The following is an 18,777-nucleotide window of genomic DNA, read 5'->3' as shown; positions in this document are numbered from 1 at the left end:
GCAAGCAGCAGCAACTTCACAATAAATGGACCAGCAGAGGAAAACAAAGCTTTTTTTTCCCCCTCACATTATTTCTTTTTCAAGTTTTTTATGTTTATAGAACAGTTTCACAGGAAGCATCTCAACAGTATCTCTCAATAATAAAAGCTGTTAAATGTAATGACTTATCATCACAAGATGTAGATATAAGACATGAGTTATTAAACAGATTCAAGCACACAGGTAAACTCAAACCACCAGTCATTAATGCAGGTAAGTAGTTACAATTTCTTCAATATCTACACATCCTCCAGTAAGATCCACAAACATATTTCCCCCTAAATAAATGTAGAGAGCCTAGTAGGGGAGAGGTGGTGGACCCAGGGAGACAAGCTCTATCTTTCCAAATCCACAGTGCTGCATTACTGCCCTGCAGATTCAACCTCCCCCAGTCGGAGTCAGATGCAGTAAATCCTTGGGGGTAGTTTGTTACCTGCTCTGTCCATGTATAGCTCTACAGGTCATTGGTGAAAGGGTGAGTAGGATTCACATGCAAAAATGTTCTGTGAACATTGTGAAAACTACTTCTGTAAAGCCTTAACATGTACTTAAAAGCCTTCCCCCTACACTAGTACCCAAAAATCCTTGCCAATACTACCTGTTAAAATAGACATGAACTTGCTCATCAAAACTGACAGGGATTAAAAGCACACACCAGGCAGGAAAGGAGCAGTTATGTACATTAAGAAAGCTGTAGCCACAGACACCTCTGCAAATATCATGGGGCCAGTTCCCACCCTCAGAGCAGGCCAAGTTACACTGTAATGATGTGTGACCTGTAAGTGCACCTGTGGGATTGCTTTCACACTTCTACTTTTCTAGACTGTCAAATGCCTCCTCACTCCTTGGCATTCAGAGTTTTATGTCATAAACTCATAGAATTGTTTGTGTTGGAAAGTACTTTGATGATGACAGAGTTTGAACCCCCCTGCAGTGGGCAGGGACAGCTTCCACTAGACCAGGCTGCTCAAAGCCCCATCCAGCCTGACCCTGAACACTTCCAGGGGTGAGGCATCCACAGCTTCTCTGGGAAACCTGTGCCAGTGTCTCAGCACCTTCATAGTGAAGACTTTCTTCCTAATATCTAATCTAAACCTGACCTCTGTCAGTTCACAGCCATTACCCCTTGTCCTGTCTCCACATGCACTTGAAAAGTCCATTGAGTGAATCCCAGAGAGCCCTACCTCCCAAGAGAGAGGCTGCTCAAACACTAGTTTGTGCTAAACCTGCACGTCACATCATAAACTATTTACTAGAATCACAAGGCCAAGAAAAACAAATCCCAGAAGTACACAGCTCCAACTGACCACTTCTTTAATTTTCTATTACCCTTTTACTACAACTATAGGCCATTTTCAAATTCATCCATTATACATCACCCTGCACATCTAAATTGCAGGGAACTCACTATTTTAAAATGAGCATTTGCTTACCAACGTTGGAGCGTTCCACGCAGTTGTAGGTGCAATCTTGGGTTGCCAGTTGGAACCACCTGTTAGTTTCTTTTCACCTGGCTGAGTCCAGTTTACATCACTTCAAATAAATTTTTTTAAAAATTGTTAGAAAACATTGGACTTTCTTATAAAACTTTCTCAGGTAAATACCATTTCCACTTGGGAATGAGGCTTCTTTTATTAATGAAGCTCATTTAGCAAAGGGGTTGATAAAAAATTTTGTGACAACATGTTTTGGCTCAGAAAAGTAAGAAAAAATATTCAGCATGAGCCCCCTCAGCATCTTAGTCAACTTGCCCAGAATAGGTAAGTTAGTGTATCTGACTCAGGTCAAGACATTTGAGTTAGATTTCAAGACAGCATGTTAGATTTCTGAATGATTTCTGAATTGGCACAGATGGTCCCAATAAACTTGAAATTTGCCAATCCCATTTCTCAGCTTTGCTGCTAGAGCAAATGTTCACTACCCTCAAATACACACACCCTGCTTCAGAATTCACTTGTCTAAAGGTCAGCCTCAAGACCAAGGTTGCGGTTTCATAATCTTTAAAACTGCTCAGCTCACAATCAGATCATACCAAGTATTTCAGGAGTGCTATGACTACCTGCAACAACTACAAAGAAACTGCTTGATGAATTTTTTTTCAATATGCCTAAAAGTCTGAAAGGAATCAGAGACAGGACACCTTGCCTGCTGCTATCACTGTCACTGCCACTCTGTCTACAGTCACCTTCCAACAGCTCTCAACAGTTCATTACCCCTTGTACAATCTCACATGTGCTCTGAAGGCTAACATTATATATTGGTATGCACAAGTTTCAACATGTACATTCATGAAAATTTACTATAATGAAAATCCAAATGCTCAACTTCTGATTAAGCATACTCACTTTTTAGTAGTTCCATTTCCAATGCCCAAATCTGTCATAAGGGAGAAAAAGAGACTACTGAAATTCTGTTTGTTTAAAAGAAATCAGTAAATATTTACACGTTGGTGGTTCCATACTTACTGCCTACAAGATTGGCTAAAGATGAATCCAGATCATCTGACACTAATTTATTAGGCGGTACTTTGGCAATTGGAAGACTCTGGTTTTGAGAGGCCACTGTTGGTTTTAGGAGACCACCTAGTTCATCAAAGCCTTGGAATGAAAAACATAAGTGATTTGAATCACAGGCCTCCCACAAATGTCATGACATTCAATTAGATAGCAAGGTCAACACAATGGCTAAAATACAAAATTTAACCTGGTGATACAAGAAGGACAAAACTTATTATGCCTCTTGATAAAAAGGATATTTACTATGGAAATAAGATTTCACTTCAGTGGTTTAACCTATGGGACAATTTTACATGGAATGGATTCATAGTGACTGTAAAGCAGTCAAAATGTAAAAAAAAAAAGAAAAAATATATAAAGTGTTTCAATCTTACAAAAACATCTATTTGCTTTTAGTAAATCATGGGCTTGCAAAAACAAACAAAAAAAAAATCTGATGTCAGGAGTCTAATGCAAGAGCATAAAATATCTACTTTCCAGATGCTCAAAAGAATAGAAAGAGCACTATGACTTCAATCTAAATTAACTGTGTATTGACTGATCATTTTCTGGAGCAATCTTAATGTCAAAAGAGGAGGCAAAGGAGTGCCAGAAACCATGCTGCATATATATAAAATGAAGATGAAATTTTACCTCTTCCAACCACACTCTACAAATACAGACTTAATTTTAGCTGACAGCACATAAAAATGAAGGCTGTTCACTGTGTGAAGATTTAATGTACAAAATATTTAAGTGAGGGAAATCAGTGTAAACATTTCAGCAGAGTGTAGAAACAGTCTGTAAAGAAAAATTATTTGATTAATGCTGTTATTGACCTTTCAAAATCAGCTTTCTTTTCTTCATCTGAAACTCTGTCCCAGTAGTGTAAGTAAACACATATTAAGAGATTTATACCTCAAGAATAAAATAAATTAAAGGAAAGGACATATGTTATTTATTTTAGTAAGGGTCTTACCACCAGAATCTGGGACAACGTTAGAAGATTTGTTTCCAAACACAGACTCAAAGTCAACATTAAGGCCAGCTGATGGTTGTGGTTGAGCAACAGGAGATGGAGTGAACCCTGTGGGGGGAAAAAAAGAAAGAAATTGTATGTTTATATACAGCATTTCCCATAAATCCACCTTTATGCAAGACAAGCCAAATAAATATTTCAGCACTGCAGAAAGACCAGGAATACCTCAAAAGTCGAGATTACACCCTGACACTGAGCAGTTTTTTTGGTCTTTATTTGAAGTTACTCCTCCAAAGAAAGATTTTGTCTAAGAAATGGAACAGACAGGCCATAAAAGACAGTCCCCCCTGCAACTGCTTAATCTCTGGACACCTTCCTATTCTTTTAGCATATGTTTACAGTAAAATTACTGAGGAAAAAGTCACCATGCTTCTCCAGGAAAAGAAGCTGGCTAGTGTGGAATCTGTTTCAAGATTATTTGACTGAAGATTATTCCACTGTGGTTTATATTAATCCAGCAAATCTCTTAGATACAAATGGAATAAGATCTAAACCATCCGAAGGTGCCTGAACTAGTAATGCCTTTGATGAGACACACTTAATACAAATAATTTTCATAGCTCTTAGTTACTTGTGGACATGCATTTTGCAGTTGACCATGTTTTTCAGACAAATTTCTAGAAATTACAGCAAGATATGGGCAGGTACAGTTACATTTCAGTTCCTAGTGCTGTCTAAACTTACTTCATCTGTCTTCCATGTATCTGTAGTGTTCTACAAATACACAATTCTTTTTCAACACTGAAAACTTATTGCAGTATTATATAATGCATGAAGCATTGTATATGATGTTCAGCAGCATTAAATTAGTAATTCAGTAATAAAGAAGGTAATAGCCATTTTTTTGCAGTATATTTTAATGTTATATATGATCACACACAAGCACATGCATGTGCAATACCTTTGTATTCAGGCAATAAGAGAAGTAATCATTGCTTTATATGAAAAGCACAAAAAAAAAAAAAACAACAAAAAAAAGCCACCTTGAAACCTTGAAAATTAGCTCTTCTGATTTCTAACAAAAAGTATGATGACATGGAGAAATTAAACTATCACAACTACTTCAGCAGTAAAATACTGCAGTGGGTAAAAATAACTGACAAAGAAAACTTCTTGGATTTCATTTTGCTTGCTGGATCAGCACCTCATTTCAATCTGACTGTTTTCCTGAAATAAGTCAAATTTTGCCTAAAAAATTAGTAACTACAGCATGTTACTCTTGAACATAAGATTCAGAGAAAAAAAAAGCAAATTTGTATTATCTGTTTCTTTTTGCCTTAAAAGAACATAAGACTCCTAACTCCATCACTAAAATTTAGACAATGTAATTTTCATTAAAAATAAATCAAAGTAAACTACATACAATAAAACATGGGAAGCAGTAATGTGGGAAAAGAGAGAGTAAATAATCAACGAACCAAAATGAGTATCTTTATGACATGTATACCATCAAGTTGCAACAAGCCATTTCAGAGACTCTGAACTTCAGATAGGAATTCCTTTGATGGGATGTCCTGCAACTCTTAAAACCGTGCCTGTACCAATAGAAAACTTCACTTACAATAGCTCATAATTTGCTTTAGCAATCAGCCTCAACCGAAACAAGCTGATGTTCCTGCTCTCACATTTTAGAAGTTTCAAGTTCTATGAAACTAAGAAGATGAGACCATCTTCAGGACAAAACAATACACAGGACTCCTTTGAATCAGTCCCTGAGAAAGCTCAAATCCTACTCTTGGTATCAACTACCAACTCAGGGCAGTTTGTTTAACAAGGTTATTTTGAAAGGTGCAAAGGTCAGTATTTTTAATGGAGCTTCTTTGAGCATCAAGACTTGACAGAAACTAATGATCCTGCTTTTTTAATAAGAAACAAAGGGAACACAGTAATTTGTAGCATTTAACTTTTGTTAAATGATGCTCACTGATTTTTATGCAAAGATACTAAACTAAAATGTGACTTTATGGGGCTTTTAAGAACCAAGCCTTCCACAAACCATTTACTGAAGGTATCCCGAAACCTTGCACTGCCGCAATGTTTACACAACCTGCTCAACCTGGTTTGGACAGATTATAACCTGTTACAGCCCACAGTCTCTCTAGCAACTATCAGGACAGTGTTCCAGAATCAGCACCAGTATGAGGTTACTAGACAGACATGACACAGCTGCAAAAATGATTAGCCAGCACTTCAGTGCAGCAGACACCACTTTCTCCTGTTCTGTTGCAAAGCTTAACACTAGTTTAGTGCACTGTTTAAGAGTAATATATCAACAAAATTGCCATAAGCAGCACAAACATCCCAATCCCTTTAATCTTAAAAACAATGAGGTAGAGCAAGATGAAAAGATACTTATAAACATGCATGTCTTTTGTGTGGTATGTAGCAACAAGTAAACTACAAGAGATCCTGAAATGGGGAGATACTCATTTCATGCTTAGACTAAATAAGCCTTAGTTTGGCAGAAACTGAAAAAATACATACCATTTGTGACCACACACCTGGCACAAGCACATGAATTATAGTTGGAGCCACTACAACAAGGCACTTCTGTAGTCAGTAACATGCCTACTAGTTCTAGGCACACAACACATTCAAACTCCTGTGTGTGTGGTAAGGCTGTATCCCATTACCTACCTCCAAATAGACCAGCTACAGAAGAAGGCTCATTGCGGAAATGAGAAGCGTTAGGATAAGCTTGAGGACCACAAAAAGAATCTGATAAGGAGTATCACACAAGAGAGAAAGCCAGGAAAGGAGAAGAGGGAGAGTTACAGAAAGAGAACCAAGATACACTGCTATTCAAAACTTTAATTTCACATCAGTCTATAAATGCACATATAGTCTAATAACATAGAACCAATGGAATGAAATCAATACACATCAGACAGACGGTAAGAAACAAGTTTACACAATATCTAATACAAAAGGGGAAAGCACGGTTTCAAAGGAACAGCTATATCAGGATCTTTTTTTTTTTCCAATGAAATGCCATGTTTTACACCCTTGGAGGAAATGAGTGTAAAATCTTTAAGGCATTTTTCTTATACCTGAAGTATATTCATATTTGCTTGCCACAAAGGGATTTGGTCGAGTAAATGGACTGTAATGATCTAAAGAACCAGAAAGAGTTATTTTAAATCCACATTCACATTATTGTAGCACCTTGATTGTGCTACAGCTAAAATTACATCTACATATCCCACATCAATCTGTCAGGAGGCCACCCTCTGGTTCTAGATATATCCTTAGAGCACGAGACACTGGAAGGGAATGCAATATCAATGCCAGCCTTTTCCAGTGACTTCAGAGCTGTCATGTGATAAATAATGCAAAGACCAGCAAGCACCACAAAAGCCCACCAGGGCCCTTGTTCACAGCTCTGCATTGCTGCAACTTTTTGTGTGACTGCAGAACAAGTTAGACAGAAAAAACTAACCTAACTAGATAACTATCCTATTAAAAAAACCCAGTTGTATTTCAAATAATCATTCTATATTTACATGAATTGTAACAATTTAATTGAAGCATGGAAAAGACAGATTATCACAAAGCAGTACCAACTAAAAGTATTTTATATATATTTAAAGATATATTTAGCTTTCCAGTTTTGTCCTTCCAATAAAGACAGGCTAGGAAACTAGTTAGTTAAGTTGACAAAGCATAGGTAGTATGAATATCTTTAAAGAGATAATCCCTTTGTTTTACCTCTGTTAACAAGTACCAGAGGTATTAAAAACCCCTCTTTGTTCTAATAGTTTGTATTTTTTTTTGATCAAGTCTAGTGAGGTTCAACCAGCATAAACACAGCCTGTGGTATACAACTGTCTTTAAATTTGCTTTATTTGCTAGAACTGACAAAATTAAGTGATTTTTCATCTATGAAAACAAACTAAGTCTTTATATTGAAAAGTAATGAAATTACTCTAGAGCTGCACCAACACAAATGTTGGAAGGATTTCTAATGAGACAGCCATGCTGAACCAGCTCCAAAGTAAGATGAACAGCTTTTAACAGGCGAGTTGTTAGTTTATTGCCCCATAGGTAAACACTCTGAGTAGATCATACATCAATACATGCATGACTCTATCAGCTTTGTTAATGACAACATGACTGGGACAAAAACATCAACTATCAAAAAAAAAAACAAAAAAAAAAAAAAAAAAAAAAAAAAAACAAAAAAAAACCCAAAAAAACAGATTAGACTCTTTTGTTTAAAAATATCATTTCAACCTGAGGAAGAAAGTAACAGCATTTTCTTTTCCTTCTCAGGCATATGCAGCATTTTACCTTAAAATTCCCATGTACAAGAGACAGACTGTAAAACTGCACTCAAGCAACTGCTCTAACTGTAACTGTTTATTTACATCAGGTTAGAATCCCATCTAGGCAGCCAAGAAAGGATTTTAACACCATTTTTATTGTAGAGCTACTAAAGAAAATTCTAACATAGTGCAAAACCAGCCCCAAATGACCAGCTTTTATTTTCTGAAAGGCTGCAAAAATATATTTTAGAAACTAAAATAATGTTAAATTTTTTAGGAAATAGGAAATTAGTTTAAAATGGTACTTTACCAACAAATATTTCATGAGTGGGTGTCCTACTGGTGAAAGTAGATACATCAGAAGACACAGACAGATGAGCAGCATCGTTAGTTTTTGTAAGGAAAGGATTTAGGTTTGGAATGGCATCATCAACACTATCAACAGTAGCAGAAAAAGGATCTGTTCAATTCCAGAGAGTGAGAGAAAGAAGAAAAGGGAGATGGATTTAGTTTTCTCCTGACATCTCTAAGCTTGGGATGACCTAGGTATTTATCTCACTTTCAAGTTGTCCAGGACTGAAGATACTAGCTAGTAATTTCCTTTCTTTTAAAAGTTTTAAATTAATAACACCATCTTATAAACTGTACTTCTTCCTGAGTGTGTTTTAGACTGAAACTATGTTATTCCTCTTTAAACCCAATCACTTTTGTTTCTCAGTCATGTCCTGACATTTGCAATATAGTCTGTGGAGCAGAGGATGCCTGTCAGCACTACAGAACCCGAGGTTCTATGAGAGGATTCAATGCAATAACATCCCCAGGACAACTTTAAAAACCTGAACAAAACCAACTGAGCTGAACTTCTCTTTCTCCAAACTGTGTTTATAGATTTTTTTGTTACTGAGCATCACAAAATTTTCAAGAGCTATGATTATACCAAAATAACATACAGGACATAAGCACTTTCCTTGGCACCTGGGGCATCAGGAACAGCAGCTTGTTGTGTGTATGCTGTTACCTGCAAGCAAGCAAAGGACTGCTCTGCTTTTACAGACAACAGACACTAAGCCATAAAAGAAAATGTTCCTTACTAAAAAAACTGTCAGACTTTATTGGAATGAAGGAAACATGGATCTATACAAGTGACTTCCCAAGGCACATAGTTTCAAGGTTTCCTGAGAATGGATGCAGTTGCCAAGCTCAACTATTCATGTAATTCAGAATCTAACAGATAAACAGGATAGAGAAGGCACCTATAACACTTGTTGACTGAAGGAGCTGTGGTTAAGCTGTCTGGTTTCAGAGTCCATGAACCCTTGATGGAAAATTCAAGAACTCACGAGGTGAGATCAGCAAGGGTTGTATCTAGTCCTACTTATCATTGTGCCTGGAACTGCAGCTTGATGTTCCAGGCAAAGCCACTACAGAGAAATTTCTGAATAATAATTATAGGAAAGATGTGTGAAATACTTCAGTTCTTGGCCTTTTTTTTTTTTAACCTGGTCAGTTTATGCATTTATTCATGCCTCTTGTAAATACTATCGTGCTGTGTGAAGCAGTTTTGAAATGTCAATTATTTTCTCTCCTTGAACCTGACCTCCTGATTCTTAGCTGCAAGTCCCACACAGCTTCATAATGTGTTCAGTTGTACAAAAGTCTTAATGGAAACAATATAACTACATTATTCTTTGCAGTCTTAAAGCATGCTTTGATTTGCTGGAAGCTCAAGATATGTTATTAGGTAAGGTCTGACATTTCCCCGAATTGCTTGGCTATATTGCAAGAATGAGTGAAATAGCTTAAAAGACCCTTTCTTAAATCATTCAGTCAGCAAAATGACAGTGTGCAACACTGAATAAAAGATAAGCAGAATAAGCTGATATAATATTTGTAATATATAACAGGAATACAAAATTATGTATTGTCTCATGTATGTTTTATATACTGGACATGCCAATCAGCCAGTTGCCTGAAGCGAAGTCCTTGTTTCAGCTACTCCTTAAAACTGCTTTCTGCTTTAAACGTCATTTTAAAAGATGTAGAACAAAGAAATACAACAGTAAAAATGGGGCAGATTATCTGTTCATCAGCTCTTCCTTGCCCTTTCTATAGCTGCTTCATGTTCTGCTGATTTTTTTTGTTCTCTATATTATATAAGTGGAAAAAATTCAAACAGATGGGTCAAAATGTTCATTTCCACACTGACACATTTGGTTTGTTTCTGAAGTTTAGGTACAAATTGATAGCTGGCAAATATACCAGACACAGCTGGAATGGTCTCCAAAGAACCCCAATAAATAGTGCAGATAAAGCAATATAGAAGAAATTAAGAAACACAAGTTTTTAACTGTATTTGTCTGAATCTACTATTCACTAAAATTATTTTACACATGCATTCAAACAGAAAATAACCAAAAACTACTTTCTGTTACCAGTTCCCAAGGTTGTATATGGAACTTCCTGTGTTTTGACTAGTAAGACAATATAATCCAACTTTAGATTATCAAGATTTGCTCAGATTCTCTGCTTGTCTGCCCTATTCTAACTCTAGCCAGCATGTCCAATCTTGTCCAAGTCTCAGAACTTGCAAATACTAGTAGCAAAAGTAACCAAAAATTAATTGGGTGTGGGTAATTTATATCCTTGTATATTCAAGTTTTAAAAATTGCTGTCAATTCTGACAGCAACACCTCAATGTTTCTAAAGCCCCATTTCATCCTTGAATACACATGGCATCTGTTTGTGCCAATGGAATCACTCTGCACCTGCATGCTATTGTTAGGCATTAATGATTTGTGATTTATTGTTAGGCATTAATGAGCTTGAAATTTGCAAATTTCTACCTTTTAGTTATGCAATTAGAAGTAATTTGTCCAAAAAAAAAAAGTGACAAAGGATCTTCAGTGGCATCTTTTACAGTCTGAAATAGGTAAACTGAAAACATACAACCACAGAACCCATTCCCCAAGAGTTTACCCGTGTTAGTTTTAACATTTTTGGAAGCACAAAACTAAAGGCAGCAACCCAAATATAATGCTTCTGTAAGCATTAAAATTTATTGTTTTATTACACACCTAAGAGCTTCTGCATAAAATTTTTAACAGTAACTGATTTTAGCTGATCTGATACTCTTCTCAAAGCCACCATATACACCAAATACAAACATCATCATGTCAGAAAATTACCTAAGGGAGGGATGCTGTGCAGTGGTTAGAGCACAGGACTGGAAATAGTTCAGGTTCCATTCTTGGCTCTGCCACTGACTTGCCGTATGACTTCAGACAAGTCAGTTAACTGCTCAGATTTCCCCATCTGTAAAATGTGGAAAGCACTTCTTATCTACCTCACCTGTGTGAAGTTAGTGTTTATGTCTGTAAAGCTGAAGAGCTGGGGTTTCTTGATGAAAGGTAACACAAAAAAATGGTGATCCCAGAATTTTAGCCTAAAATTTTAGCAGACAATCCAAAATCTTCACAGTTAATTAAGTCTTATAAGTATTTAGAAATGTGTCAATAGTAAGCAGAAATATCAACAACTATTACTGAATACTCATACACGCAACACAACATTGAACAAACACAGACTTTCAGGCTCATGAAGAAATGCTCAATTGTGATGTGACCTTTGAGAGGCAAGTAGTTCCCCTTTCATATCTCAAACATGAAACAGGACAAGTTGAAACAGAAGGTATTGTGCAGAAAGCAATCAAGATGAGCCAAACCATATTTCTCCATTTCTAAACTCTAAGCTTATTATAACACTGAAATTTGTATGCCTAATTTCATACACTCCTCACTACGTCCTTCTCCAAAGATGCTTTGCTCATCAAAACTAAAGAATAAGAAAACTACTCATTTATTATAGAAGCTGTCACATATATTAGTAGTGCCTTCCTCACTCAAAATTGTGTTACTTCCCTACAAACAAATGTGAGAAAGTATAGAAAACAAAGTACACAGCAAAAAGTGAATAGGAAAGCGGAATACATACACAGCATATTATGAAGATACATTAGATAGCTGGAAAGATGTTAAGAAGAGCTATAGCTCATAAAAAGAAATAGGGAAGTAAAAATTTAGAACAGGGTTGTTCTGATGCCTATGAAACTTCCTGAAGCAGCAATTCCCAATTTTTCACATCATAAAACAAAGCATTTTTGCAAGCATCTAGTTTAGGAAAAAATAATCTGAAAATAGCCACATAGTTCAGGAGTTTACTATTTTATTAAGCGCCATTTATATAGAAAAATAAACCAACACAACCTCCCTCTCCCTCTGTCATAGAACTCTCTAATCCTCCACCAGTATAACCAACAGTTATCTTGGCAATAGATACTGTAGCTGAATTATTCTGGAACACTGCAAAGCAGCCAAGAACTTTGAGTAAACATTAAAATGCTCCAGCACACAAAGCAATCTTGAAGGAAATTCATTACTTTCTAGAACTCTCTTGCTTTGACCCCTTGGTTTGAGGACTTGACTGTACCAATAAGATCATCTCAACTTGTTCAATCCATCCTAGAAACTGGGCAGAATGAAAATCTGGGTGCTCTGAACCAGATTTCAGAGGGAAGAATATAAATTTTGTCTCTTCACTTAGGTTCAACCACAGCTTTTTGCTAATTTGCTGTTGTAGTTAAATGAAATATAGCAGAGAATTTGTAAAGAGAAGCCTTATTATTATTTCAATAACTAACTCTGGCCTTTCTTTCTATGCACAGTTGTCACAAGTGCCTCTTTTCAGCCCTCATCCAAGTTCTGCATTATCATCACCAGCAAATTTGATTTAATATTAGAGAAAATTTACAATATATATTAAAATTATTTTTGCATTCAGGTTCCTGTGTTTGCAGCACAGTCTACCTCTTCCAGTTCATCTTCAGTGAACTGACTTCTAAACAGCTATGTTTCTGCAGCTGGCTATGTGAATCTTGAAGAGAGCAGTTACGAGGCTGGCAGAGCTCATCAACAATTAAAGTAACTTTGCTAATAAGAAAACATATAAAAAAAATTAGAATCACCACACTGCTACATTATTTTAATCTATACAAATATTTTACTTTTTCTCATCCCTTTATTCGCTTGTAATGTTCTTAAGATCTCTCTCTTTAAGGAAAAAATAACCCCCGGACTAGGGGCAACATGTACAGGAACATGACCATAGCAATTAGAACCTTAATCCAGCTCAGAATTCTTACCTCCCCAGGTACTTCCTACTTGTGGAGCAGCTGATATAGGATGTACAGATGGATGAAAAGTTGGCTGCAAATCAAGCAGATCATTTGGCAGCTTTGAAGTGCTACAAAGATAAATTAATACAACTGTTTGAAGTACATCACAGTTTTCAACACAGGAAAATACTAGCCACTGTCTACAGTAATGAAAGCTTTGTTACAAAATGGTTATTATAAAATTGATAAAATTGAACCAAAATCAGAAGGGCTGGTGAGCTCCATGTTTTCAATTCTGTAAAAAAGTGTTAATTTAGCAAGGTAAATTGTATGTTATGCCAAGAGACTTCTGTTAAAGCTGTCCAAGACACAGACAGGTGTCCTCACAGTCCAACACCATGCTAGGAGATGTTATATTCAGAACTCTTCATCAACTTTTAAAGTCACCTCATGAAAACTCTATAATACAACAAAAACAGACAGACAAGATGAACTCTAATGGGCTGCACCACTAAAATATTACTCTAAATTCCACAGCTCATATCTTTCCACTATAATCACTGCTGAGAAACTATGTCACAACGGTGAGCTATTAAAGAACTTTGGGGAAAGCAAAATGTAAGAGGCCTTGAAGCACTTGATCACATATCAGGCACGTGAATGAAAGCATATTTAAATGCACATTTTAGACCATTCAAAACCAAATTGAGATCTTATAACATCAAATGGAAATTAAGAGTGAAGGCTTATATACAACTGCTGCATTAATTTAAGGAGTCAGACAAGAACAGTAAAATTCATCCTCTTGCAGAGAGTTCATTTCACACTTTAAATAAGTATTGGGAAAAACGAAAAGAAAAAAAAAAAGAAAAAAAAAGTACTGCTCTTCTCCCAGAAACTTTTAGGACATGAACCCAAATCTGCACATACGTCTTCTACTACACACAGAAGCTAAATCACTGTGACATCCAAACATCTCTCTAAATGAGACCAGCACAAGAGTTCAATGGCTAGTAGTGACATTTTCTTGCTCAACTAAACACTTGTATAATTCAGTTTTTGGTATCGCATGATTCATTTCAGCCATGATTGAAATCACATTTTGCCACTACTGCTCCCATTAAAAAGCAGCACGGACTGGCACTGCCCTGGAATGTGAGCAGCTGAACAAAGATAATTTTCAAGGTAAAGCTTGTTCAAGATAATGACAGGGATTAACCATAGACATTGCATCTAATAGCAAACCACTGAACTTCTGACCAAGCATATCCCCTTCATGACAACTCCTGCTTTAAAATCTGTTCTTTGTTCATAGCAGTCATTCTGCCAGCAAGTAAATTTGAACAAGAAAAACTAGCATTTGGGTTTTTTTTACAAGAAAACACTCTTGTCCTCACTATGTAGCATTTCTGTCTGTTTAAAGAAGATTTATGTTTCTATGTTTCAGACCTCTTAAGAAGCAAGATCAGATACTCAAGTTCAAAGCACACACCCATTTCAAGTTTTCTGGCCTCTAAAAAGCAATTAAAAAAAAATCTTTTTACCAGGAAGTCTTTCAGTTACTAACACTGACAGATTCTCTAGCTTCTTATATGTGACTCAGCTATTTACCACATATTTGGTGTCAAGTAATTACCTACAGTAGGTTTCCAATGGGAAAGAAAGCTGCAAAAGAGCAATAGATTCTTATATAAGTTCTAACAGAACAACTAAGCAATCCCTTCAGGTTTAGGATCATGCTCAAAGCAAAAAATATGACTTCAGAGTGTGGACTCCTTCTATACTGATAAAAGCACTGTACCTTCTGCTGCTGCTTAGTTTGATCGGTATTTTACAGAATGAAGATCACACACTTGCTCATACCAGCAGCTCCTGTTAGTCAAAGATCAGGATTAGCATGCAGTGAGTACTCTTGCGCTTTCTTTGCAGGTCCTTGCAGAAATGTTCCAGATACAACACAAGACTGGAAAACCTGCCTCTCATTTCAAACCCTGTTTCAGGCTTTTCTTTTTCTGAAAAACTAGCCAGAATATTTGCCACTCTACCTTTAAAGACTTAGAAATGCATTTTCTTTATGACTTCTCAACAGAATTTTTACTTGACTTTTCTCAAATTTACTTGTAAAGTTCTTTGATGACAAAGCATGTGTGTTTTACAGTTCCAATGGTCTGGCTTACAGACTAATAACAGCTACAAGGGCTATCAGCAGTCAGTTTATACCAGAAACTTCTGCAAACAGACAAGAACAGTTTTATGTTATTTATTGCAATAGGCTATTTTCCCATCAGCTTCACTATAATTTCTTATCACATTGCAAATGTACTCTACACCCAACCAATCTTGTGCAATATGCACTCTGTGGCAGAAGTTAAGAGGAAACCCTTGCTGCAGCACATCTCCCAGTGGAGGATTCAGCATACCTGTTAGAGGAGCTAGGGGTAGAAAAAATATCAATGGCTGGTGTAGTCATTATACTTCCTGCTGCAGTTGACACAGGAGAAGCTGCCGTGGTTAAAGAGGTATGAGGCTTCTTTGCAAGTTCTTTTAGACGTTGCTCCTGTTGGGAAAGTGAGCTAGTATAAGAAATCTGAACATTTGTGTGTATGACATCGGAGGTAAATAAAGCAGAACTAAAGAATTATTCCACACACTAGTGTTAGCCACTTATAATTACAAGAGTCAGTGGTGCCACAAATGCTTCAGAAAACTTTTTTAGCAAACCCTCCACAAGCTGTACCATCTAAGTACACACAATTCTACTTCCAGTACTTTGCCAACAGTACCTGTTCAGTGTTAATAACTCTGTTTCCCCCTTTGCTTCTTTAAGAATACTAATAAGCTATCAACAAGAACACAGGAAAAGCATTTTCAATTAAAAATTCTGTATGCTTACCTTTAAAGCTTTTAAGAGAGCCTGTTCTTCCTCTAATGCAGCTTGTTTTTCCCTTTCATCCACTTTTGTGAGGGACAGGCCAGTGCTTGCAAGGGAAGAGACTGCATTGGAAAGGGTGGTAGCCCTGAAGTAATTGGACAGGAGAAAAGCTGGCTGTTAACACAGAACACGTGATAGCAGCATCTGAAGAACATGTCGCTCGTATCCACCCAGTCCCCTCCTGAGAGAAGGTGGATTTGTAACATTTGGCTAGATCTTACATTGTACAAGTGAGAAGTTTAAATAAGATACATCATGTGAAATGCAAAATTAAAATGCACAGAAATCCTGCTGTCTGCTCTACTGGCTTTTGGATTTTCCACCTTAAATGCTTCCCCTCCAAAATGCATCACAAAATTCACATTTGAAGCCTTTGCTGTTTTCCTGTTTACCTAAAATGACATTATTTGTAGGCACACAGCAATCTGCAATCATCTGGGCTCCATTTCAAATTGTTGTTAATTTAACAGGCTTAGTGAACAAACTACCAATGCTTCTAATATATTGCAAAGGAAATTTGTAATTTATCATCATGTTTAACAGTACGCAGAAAGATTTAAAACAAATACTTAACTTTTAACAGAGTAATCTTACAAAAGAAAGCAAATATTCTAAAAAGTAGTGCCCTACCAAAATAGTGTCCTAATAGTCACTGCTGTAATGAACTCATAAAATATTACTGCCTCAGTTTTTGAACACGCAATAAAGAAATGCTATTTAATGTTACAAGTCTTACCCCCAAGATTATGCTTTGTTAAATTTAAACAATGAAATTTGTCATGTAGAGGGGACTTCTCTATACTGCCTGTTGTGTTTTGGAAAGCACTCACAATAATTTAATGCCTTATACTATATGCATTATGGCTTTCACTTCCAATTACTTTCAAAACTCATTCTTAATGTAAGGACTTCCTGGAATGATTTCCTTGCTTTTGACAAAACAGGGGTTAAAGCTGAGATGTAAAAGTCTAAGGACATGTATTTATTCATGTTGCATACCTTGCAGAAGTCCAATTATTAGTATAAAATGAACATTTGCAGGCAGTACGTGAAAGAAACTTAAGTTTCTCTTCAGAAGCTCAAGATCAAATGCTAAAAGTCTAAGTAGAGATGCTAGAGGAGGCCCTTACAGGTCCTTCGATTCTATTCCTGTTGACCTGGAAGAAACTGTTTTAAGATGGGACAACTTGCCAATCCATCATTGCTCAAACAACAATGCCTTTAAGGAAGCCTCCTCTAATACTTCGTCTATTCGAGCCAGGTCTTAGAAGCCCTCATAGACAAGTATTATACCCTAGATAGCTCAGCTACTTCAGGTGGCATAAAAGTAGCAGGATGGCTCCTGTGAAAGTGTTGGAAACAAAAAAGTTTTAATAAAAGGCAAAATAAAAAAGCTCTTTACAGAGAAAAACTGAGCCAGGGCAAGTGGTTCTTGCTCCTGCTAAAACACTTCACAAAAGTGATTTACTTCTTTTATCTCTTTTTTTTTTTTTTTCTAGTGAATTGCTTAGGCAGGACTTTTTGGCTCCTGTCCAATTAGCTACCCTTAAGTTTGAGGTGAAGTCTCCAAGGTCCTATGAGGTATCTGTTAACCAAATTGAGGAGAAAAACTTCTGGGCTTTTGTCCTTTTTAAGGAGACAAAGGGTAACTTTTTTACTCTGTCAACAGGGGGCACATTCCTACACTCCTCAAATCTTAGTTTACAATGAAATTGAAATAAAACTGATTTAACACTCAATTTGACAATTGTCCAAAAGGACAAAGATATAAGCACCTGCTTGCAGCTGTGGAATCTTTGATTTTCTTCCCCTCTAGAGAAGCTAAATGTTGTTCCAAAGCATCAAGAAGGCTACTCGGTGCCTACAAAGAGAGACATTGGGGAATACATTTGAAGAAACCAATAGTTAAAATATTTTCAGAGAATGCAACTGTAGGGCAACTGGTACAACAGCTCTGAATACTTATACCCCCTCCTGGCATGTATGGATGTATTTAAAGACTTCAAGTATAGGGTGATGTATTCTACTCACTACATTATTCCATCACAATGATTTATCCACAAAGACTGAAATAAGTCAAGAAATGTTAAAATTAACAGCTAGGAAACAGCAAGCAGATAATCAGAAGCAGTCAGTATTTTAAGAGACACTAAGAAGGAAACTGTACCTAAAGTAATTTCTCTGTGCATGCTCTGCAAGCTTTCACATGAACTTCAATAGGCATATAGTCAAAAGCAAAGCTGCTAAAAACCACAGCTTTGTAGTATCATGTAAGACTTTCATTACATGACCTCACAGATCTAAACTGCGTCTTCAAGCATGATGGAAATAAGGTTATCTTAAAATTCAATTAGAGAATGACAGAAATGTTATAAATATTTTACACCAGGATCACTGAATATAAAAGCCAAGCTCTGACAGGGCTTGGGTTTGATCACGAACTTTGAGATAACTTGGTTACAATGTATACAATAATGCCTAAGTGAGTACCATAAAGGCAGGTTTTTCTGATCATGCAACCCTAAAAATACACATAAATGCACTGGCAGACACATAATAGGTTTACCTACCTGTGAGAGATCTGGTATGTCTCCTCTGTCAATTCCAACTTGCTGTAATAAAACAAATGAGCTTTAGAACTTGTTTGCTTTTGTTGAAGGCAGAGATGCTCAGAAAGTAAACAACATTAACATGAAGTAATGCAAAAAACACAAACCTGTTCAACATAAATTTTAAATTTCCCAAGTCTGTACTCCCTAATGGTTGGTTGTAATAAATTCTTGTTAAATGTATACAAATTGAAGTAGGTGTGTTACACAGATATTTTAACAGAGAGA

General features: G+C 36.4%; 1 protein-coding gene across 5 annotated transcripts in view; it reads right to left on the bottom strand.

Annotated features, from left to right (window-relative positions):
• PICALM (phosphatidylinositol binding clathrin assembly protein) overlaps positions 1-18,777 on the bottom strand; it is a 66,265-nt gene that overhangs the window by 13,303 nt on the left and 34,185 nt on the right. For 3 of the 5 annotated variants that reach the window (XM_053932689.1, XM_053932696.1, XM_053932701.1), the window contains exons 8-16: positions 18,511-18,552; positions 17,716-17,801; positions 15,902-16,025; positions 15,429-15,565; positions 13,036-13,136; positions 3,514-3,621; positions 2,505-2,636; positions 2,385-2,415; positions 1,473-1,572 (exon numbers count right to left, since the gene is read on the bottom strand). In XM_053932689.1, coding sequence (XP_053788664.1) covers positions 1,473-1,572; positions 2,385-2,415; positions 2,505-2,636; positions 3,514-3,621; positions 13,036-13,136; positions 15,429-15,565; positions 15,902-16,025; positions 17,716-17,801; positions 18,511-18,552 — 861 coding nt within the window. Of the gene's footprint in view, positions 1-1,472; positions 1,573-2,384; positions 2,416-2,504; positions 2,637-3,513; positions 3,622-6,210; positions 6,292-8,148; positions 8,299-13,035; positions 13,137-14,799; positions 14,881-15,428; positions 15,566-15,901; positions 16,026-17,715; positions 17,802-18,510; positions 18,553-18,777 lie in introns of those variants that run through there. The other 2 variants (XM_053932719.1, XM_053932711.1) reach the window with 2 other exon arrangements.

This window comes from Vidua chalybeata, chromosome 2, assembly GCF_026979565.1.
Source record: "Vidua chalybeata isolate OUT-0048 chromosome 2, bVidCha1 merged haplotype, whole genome shotgun sequence".
NCBI classification, from domain to species: Eukaryota; Metazoa; Chordata; class Aves; order Passeriformes; family Viduidae; genus Vidua; species Vidua chalybeata.
Note: the sequence above shows the minus strand (reverse complement) of the source record. Positions and strands in the feature narration are given on the sequence as shown.